Genomic DNA, 8199 nt, shown 5'->3' with positions numbered 1-8199 from the left:
TTGGTGAGATTTCAAAAAACTTAAAATATAAACAATCCCACAAAATCCAATCATATTATGAATCCAAAATTTATTAGTGAATTGTACAATGACAATTGAATACTATCAGATTCTTAAATATAATTAAAAATCCTGATTTATCAGATTTTATAACATAATTTAAAATTTCACTAATACACCCTTTGTACTACATACCAAAATTGGATGAACCAGATGATTTTGGACATGAAATTTAAGATGACTTTGAGTATGTAACTTAAGGTGCATTAACTGTCTAGTTCAAGAATTTATTTTTATATATTTTTTTATAAATAGAAATTTCATATTTAATTTTTATTTGTAAAAGAATTTTTTTAAAAAATAAGTGATACTCTCTCCGTCCCAGCCATTTGTATACAAATGGTTGGGACACGGAGACCAAGAAATTGTGTAAGAAATGAGTAAAGTTAGATGAAAAGTGGGTATAGTGATGAGACCCATTTATATTTAATAATAGAATTGAGATATTGGAGAAAAGTAGTGGGTGTAATAGTGTTTATATTATTACAGAATGGAGATAGTGGAAGAAAATAGTGGGGTAATGATGTTTTATATTATAAAAGTTTACTATTTTTGGAATGTACTATACAATTGGTCGGACATCCGAAAAATGAAACTGTATACAATTCATTGGGACGGAAGGAGTATCATTTATGCCCCGAAGTCAACGGGCCCATCTAATTTGGGGCAGGGGATTAGGTAAAATATTGTAGCAGGGCCCAAGAGTAGGGGTGAACATAAACCCGTTCAACCCGCTAACCCAACCCAAACCAACCCTTTTTCAGGCCGAATAACCCGACCCGTTCAAAACCGAAAAATGAATGGGTTAATTTTTAAAAAACCCGATTAAGTTGGGTTGGGTTAGGGTTTTATAAATTTTAACCCTAAACTAACCCAGCCCAACCCGATTATATATATAATACTTACAGGTTTATTTTACATTTTTGAATTTATCTCGATCAATTTTTAACTTAAATTTGATTTTTTTAGGATGTGTCTTTATATTTATAATAATATATGGATAATTTTAAATATCTTGATAACTATAAAATGTAATAGATGGCCTTTGGAATCTGAATATTATTAATGATATGTTAATGAATTGATGTACACCTTTTAAATAAGAGTCCATAGCTGAGTGTATATACAACAATTTTTTATTATTTCACTATTGTTCAAATGTTTCACTAATGAAGCGGGTATTCTTTTCAGGTATTGTTTGGGGTTGCTGCTTTTCAGCTTTTGCAGAATGCTGTTATAGATCTCATTATAAAACATCACCAAAAACATTATTTTTTTTAATATTATAACTCAAAATAAGTAAATATCAAAAAATTACCAAACAGTTATCTGATTTCTACAACAGCACTTATTTTAACAACACTTTTTCTGACAGCACAGCAATTTTTAACAGCACTCCCAAACAGACCCTCAATCAGAAACTTACGCATGGACTAATATTGGTGAATGATTCATAGTAACTGAGTAACATATGCCAATTTTTCCTAGCTATCGATGTGCACCTTATAAATAAGAGTCCATAACTAAGTGTATATACAACAATTTTTTATTATTTCACTATTGTTCAAATGTTTCACTAATGAAGTAGGTTTTCTTTTTCAATCAGAAACTTACGTATGGACTAATGAATGATTCATAGTAACTGATTAACATATGCCGATTGTTCCTAGCGATCAATGTGCGAGTGACTAAATTATTATTATTATTATATTTGCAAGTTCAACCCGACCCAACCCGAATTAATTGGGTTGAGTAAGGTTGGGTTATCTAATTTTTTTTTAATTAATGGGTTAAATTTTTGTTAACCCGAACTAATTGGGTTGGGTCGGATTTTTCTAAAAACCCGCCCCAACCCGACCCATATTCACCCCTGCCCAAGAGTAGATTTGCAGCTCCAGGACTATCAAACTGATTCCAGTCTCTCTCTAGCAAAATCAGGCATTTGGGTTAGGGTTTCACCACGCGATTCGAGAAGAATGTCTCGGCTAACCAGGGGAAAACGCAAAAGGGTGTCGCCGGCGCTTAAATCGGGACGGCCTGGAAAAAAGATGAAACCCATTCCGGAGCTTCCACAAGAATTATTCCGAGATGAAATCCTGTCACGCCTCCCAATCGAATCCGTGTCACGTTTCAAGTCTGTATGTAAGTCATGGCTATCTCTATTTTCCGATCCTCACTTCGTGAAACAACATAATGATCGTCTAAACCCTAAGGAAAATGACTTGCTGGTTATTAGAAAATATGGCCACATTGCTATTATCTCCCGCTACCAAGAGCAATTTCTCCTCAGAAACGATGATGATTGGAATCTGATCGGTTCTGCCAAGGGCTTAGTCTCTCTGTGTTGTAGAAATGTAGTGTCCTTGTGGAACCCCGCAATTCATCAATCTAAGGAATTTCACCTTCCACCGCTAGTTTATGGTTGTCTGTGTAGAGCGGGACTCGGTTATGATCCTTTAAGTAAGGACTACAAGGTGGGGATATGCTATCGGTCGCTTGATAAGTTACGTCTTTGTTATGCTGTTTACTCCTCGAGTTCAGCTTCATGGATTCATTATCAGTTTGATGATCGTGATGTTGAGATTGTTATTTCTGATTTTGAGAATAAATCTCTAACTCCGACTACCATGGTTAGGGATTCTCCTTATTGGACTACTTCTTCTACTACTATCTCGTCCTCGAATGAGGAGAAGGCCATTCTATGTTTGGATGCATTCAAGTTTGATGCCACAAGTAACAGGTTCAAGTTGCTGCCTCGGTACTCCTCTGAATTCAGCAAGGATAAGAAATTTAAAGTCGTCTGTATGAGGGACCTTCTTAGTTTCATGGCATATGAAAGATGTCCAGTTTGTAAGCTTGAGGTGTATTCTTTGGACGAGGACAAGGGATGCAAGGGTGGTGTGTGGAGTAAGATGTACAGTTTCGGACCATTTCTACGTTTTCGACGTTTTGACTGCCTGCAACAGGGTTTCAAGTATGGCGACGAGATTGTAATTAATGAATATGGTGACCTTACCCGCTTTAATCACAAACTGGGGACTTTTGAGCGCATCCCGGGTGTAATGGCTCCTGATACGGGTGACTGCTTTACATATACACCTAGTTTGGTTTCCCTTCCAGGAATGACCTCTATTTATTTAGAAAACCAGACTCCTCTACCTGGTCATCACCCTACAATTCGTCCTCTGCGTTTAGTGAATTCACTAAGAGATCATTTGCCATTAGAGAAGACGACTCAAGTGTTCAATTGAATGCCAGGTTTGAAGGTCATTTTAACTGAATCTGCGCTTTACAGCACTCTTATTTTATGTGGGTTTTGCTATCTTTCATATTTTGGTATCTGGGAAGTTTTAAGTAGTTATGTTTGTTTTTCCCCTTTATATTTGTTTCCTTTAAATGTATGAAACATGAAAAAGGAAAAATGTTAGTGGTTTGTAATGTGAAAGTAAGATGGAAGTAGTATTAAGTAATGTGAAAGACAAAAAACGAATGCCTTAGATGTTATAGACAGTGGAATTGCTGAATGTATTTCTGCTTCCTTGTAACCCGGGGCAGTAGTTTTGTTCTGGTTTTCTCTCTTACAATGATGATAATGATTGAGAAATGTATGGAAAGTTATTGTTAGCTGATGCAATTAAATTTAGATGTCACAGACGGTGGAATTGCCGAATGTGTTCCTGCTAGGTTCTAATCTCTCGTTCTCAAGTCTGACTTAATAACATGATGGTTATGTCTACCTCATTTCAAGCTGTGTCAGACGCTCAGACACAGCTCTTTCTAATGTAGTCGCCTCTTTGGTTGTCCTGATCAAATGGGATACACCAGAAATGTCTTTCCCATCAGGAAACTGAAATTGGTTTTATTGTGACAATTTCTGGTAATGAGCCTCTACCTGTTGTCAGTCAAGGACTAGTATCGAGGCCCGTGTGTCGTTCTAATGTATCTTCCCGATTTGTATCAGTGCAACTCCTTTATTTCTCTGATTATAATGTTGAAACTATACAACCTTGTTATATTTCGTTATACATGGTAAATATTAGCTCTCGTTATAGAATTTACTATTCCAATATATGGAGAATAAGGAACTTGAGATACATCTCATGTAACTTTCCTAAGATATCTCAGGTAATTTTCTCCAATAGTGGGAATAGACAATTGATATGGTTAGAGCATCTCCAAGCTAATATGTATAATGGTTGACTATATTAATTGGCTAAACTCATTATGTAATTTTTTTGTCAAGGGGTCGGGTAAATACTCCAATGGATTATATATGATTGTGCTTAGGTAAAATTATCCTAAGGGCTGACTTGGTTCGACAAATATAGCCAAGGAAACATGGTTGGCTATATTTTTTGCTAAGGGGATAGAGGGTGGAGTTGTAAAACTTTCAGATAATCTCTATAAATGCCATCTAGATGCCACCTATAGGTCACATAGACAATTTTAGCTAAGGGATTTTACCATTGGAGATGCTCTTACTAATAGCGCAAACGAGGAGAACAATATTTGCACAAGGCGCCTACAAAAATGTTGGCGGCTAGGGAGTTGCATGGGAAAATAATAAGAATCTCTCTGGAGCAGCCGCAAGAAATAGGAAAGGAGATATTGCCATATTGGCACCTCCTTCTCAAATCAGAACTTCGTTTCAATGTTTATGTAGGTTATCTCTATTTTCGGATCCACAATTTGTAAAAGAACACATTAGTGGTCAAAACCCTACCGACAATGATTGTCTTCTAGCTACTAAATTCTTATATACCGTCATTCGCTCCAGCTACGAAGAGAAAACAGTCCTTGGTGGAGATGGACTCGGTTTTGATCCTTGAAGTAATGATTACAAGGTGGGAATCTGCTATCGCTCTTTTTATTCGTCACGTCTATGGTACACGTTTTACTCTTCTAGTTCCTGTTCATGGATTCATAATTAGTCAGATCCTGATTACGAAATCCCTATTTCTGAATTTGAAAATTCAACCATAGCAAATGCCATGGTTAAGGACTGTCCTTACTGCCTGCTGGACATATTATACTAGGGTCTTGTCCGATGAGAGCGAGTTATTGCCTCAGTTCTGCTGTAGTGTAACTAATAAATGTATACGAACAGTACAATCCGTGAATGAGGGATCTTCTTACTTTTCCACTGTCTAATTTGAAGAATAAAGCTTGGTGTTTATTCTTTGGACGAGAAGAAGGAATGTGGTGTTTGTGTAAGATGTACAGTATTGAATTATTCAATCAATCTCAGTATATTCAGTACTCGCAGTAGGGTTTTAAGTATGGTTATGTCATATGAGATTGTATTTATTCGCAATAATGACACTCCACTGTATAACTACGAAACAAATACATTGGTGTGCCTTCCAAATTTGAATGCATCTTCAACGAGGGACTGCTTTACATATGCGCTTAGATTGGTTTCCCTTTCAGGAATAAAATCTATAACTCCATCTCCTCCGCTATCTATTAGGTCATTAAGAGATGAATCAATAAATTCTAAAGTGTTCTATAGGATCGTCTGTCGGTTTGGAAGACAATTGAAGTGTTTAATTAACAGTCCAGCTGATAGAATTATAAGGTAGAAGGCCAGTTTAACTAACTTGCCTTGCCATTCGCTTGTTATAGGTTCGTAATCAGGTTTTGTTATTTATCCTATTTTTGAGTCAGGAAGGTTTTAATATTTGTGTTTGCTTATTTCGCGTCTATATCCTATTCTCATTTTGCCGCTCATATTACTCTATAATTCTCTTCTTTTAAGCTCATGCTCAGGTTTTGTAAGTTATTGTGTTTACGAATGAGGAATTCTACAAGTAGTTAAGTTAGCCTCTACTACGTTTATTTCTTATCTTGATTTTCCCTTTTCTAATTCTCTTAGCGGAGCGAGAGATATCATCTGCCCAGGAGGTCATTAGTTACTAGATTCAAAACCTGTTGCCGTGTGTAATTGCTGTACATTTTGGTTTCCCTTTGAGGAATGACCTCGATCTGTTCTTAGAACCAGATTCCTCTACATGGTGCGATCAATGGATTCAGCATGAGAGTATTTGCCATTTTAGAAAGTGTCAGGTTAAATTCCCTGTTCTAATAGAAAATATAGTAGAAGGCCATTTTAACTGATTTTGTATCTGCGCAGCACTTTTTTTTTATATCTATATTCTCTCTTATATTTCGGAATGGGGGAAGTTTTAATAGTTATGCTAATTTAGGGCTGACAATTTCGGATTCAGAATAATAAATATATCACAACATTCTAATCTGGTTTACATGCCAAATGTTTCTCTTAATTCTGTAGAACGTTATGCATTTGAGATTCAGGCTTCACTACGAAATGCAGCTATATTTTTGGATCATCTCTTTTAAAAAAATCTCCGCGTAAATGTATAAGACCTTGTCTTTGAGTTTTGTGATTCTCAGATCTAAAGTTCAATAGTACATGCGTGCAAAATAAAAATGGATATCAGCGGTAAACAGAAGCTTGTGAAACCGGTTGGTCTCTTGATTTTGTGCACCATTCCTTGGCTTCTGCTATTGCTAGCTAGCGTTCTGTTTTATTGATCTCATCAGAATGGTTTCCGCTGACAGGCCTCACAGCTTGTGGAGAAGGCAGTGTGATAGGTGAAGCAACAATAGGTTCAGCTGCGTCGCCAAGGAAACTAAGAGCAGTGACCACCTCAATCATCAGTGGACGGACTGATGCATCATCATGCAGACACATTGCAGCAACTGCAATTGCTTGATTAACGCTCTTTTCCGGATACTCTCCTTATAGAAGGGGATCAGTTAGTTCTGAGTATCTGCTTTGTTTTCTGAACATTGGTCCTGCCTGCTCAAAGGTTTTAGTACAACTTATGAATTATCACTGGCCGCGGCAAAATAACATTATTAATTATTCGATGGCTTAATTGGGAAAGAGCTTACCCAGGCAACTAGTGTTTGCTCTTCATTTCTGCTTGAGGTATCAATGGCTCTTCTTCTTGTAATCATCTCCAACAACACAACCCCGAAGCTGTTTACGTCAGACAGACTTGACTGTTAATTGACCCGTTCTCTGATACTCAGGGGCGCAATATCCATATGTTTCCATTACTCTGGAATCTGGATGATACATGAGATTTATCCCCAACAGGTCCAAGCTTAATCCAAAATCTGATAGCTTCGCACTGAAATCTTCATCCAAAAAAGAAGCCTTTGTTCTCCATCAGCACAATATCCGATCAGATTAACCAAATGTTGATGATGGAGGAGGCTCAGCATCAGGACTTCTACCAGAAACTCTCTGTTTCCTTGTAATCCATTACGATCTAGTTGCTTTATCGCTACAACCTGAGTGTAAGCGAACCAGAAAATGCATTTTCAAAATGTCTTTTAACAAAGACTTCAAACACGTCCGAATCCTCCTCCTATAAGGCATTCCTGTCGGAAATTTCTTGTTGCAGTTGCTAGCTCACGGAAAGTGAAAGCTTGAGATGCAATGTTTTTGTTGTCATTATCATCCTTATTGTCTGTCGCCTCAACTGAGGACCTTCTAGGTGCAGGCTTAGTAATTGAGGTCTCAGTCGGAACCTTTCTGGTCGTTTCTACGACACATAATAAGTTACAGTACTTTAGATTCATCATTCAAGTTAATACTTCCAATTATAAATACTATCACCCATTCCATACTCTGCACAACCAAACATATAAAGTTGACAAAACATGGTATGTTATTATATGGTATAACACAGTTCCTAAATTCCTAATCAATGTTAAAGTATTATATAGTATTCAAAGGAAAAAACAAAGCAATTTTTAGAACTACCTGGGGGAATATATCCAACAGTGCCCTGGATACCAGTTGAACCTGTTTGTTCTTGGTTGATTTCATCTATACTTGCAGCAGAGAACCTTGCCAAACCCAAATCACCAACGTGAGCAACGAATTCTTCGTCAAGAAGAATATTACTGGGCTTTAAGTCGCAATGAACCATACTTGTGTGACTGTTGTTATGTAGGTAATCCACTCCATCTCCATGGGCAACATCAATCGAGATATTTAGTCTTTGAAGTAGAGTCAAGTTTCTTTCATTCCCATGACCTGAAGCAGGAATTTGATGTAACCAATATTATAACAAACCATAAAGCAGAGTGTTATTTATGAAA

The 8199-nt window shown here is 36.8% G+C and overlaps 1 protein-coding gene and 1 pseudogene across 1 annotated transcript; one reads left to right on the top strand and one right to left on the bottom strand.

The window, feature by feature from the left end:
- Window positions 1-2036: 2036 nt before the first annotated feature.
- LOC108224410 (putative F-box protein At3g21120) lies at window positions 2037-3311 on the top strand. Its single transcript, XM_017399030.2, has one exon. It carries the CDS (start codon window positions 2037-2039, stop codon window positions 3309-3311), a length of 1275 nt encoding a protein of 424 aa, XP_017254519.2.
- Window positions 3312-6410: 3099 nt separating this feature from the next.
- Window positions 6411-8177, bottom strand: LOC108204340 (probable serine/threonine-protein kinase PBL7; annotated as a pseudogene).
- Window positions 8178-8199: the final 22 nt, after the last annotated feature.

Source organism: Daucus carota, chromosome 1 (assembly GCF_001625215.2).
Source record: "Daucus carota subsp. sativus chromosome 1, DH1 v3.0, whole genome shotgun sequence".
Classification (NCBI taxonomy): domain Eukaryota; kingdom Viridiplantae; phylum Streptophyta; class Magnoliopsida; order Apiales; family Apiaceae; genus Daucus; species Daucus carota.
This window is presented reverse-complemented; position numbering and strand designations above follow the sequence as displayed.

Bases quoted from the DNA above. Each gene is read 5' to 3' on its own strand.
- LOC108224410 (XM_017399030.2), top strand. From the start codon at position 2,037: ATGTCTCGGCTAACCAGGGGAAAACGCAAAAGGGTGTCGCCGGCGCTT.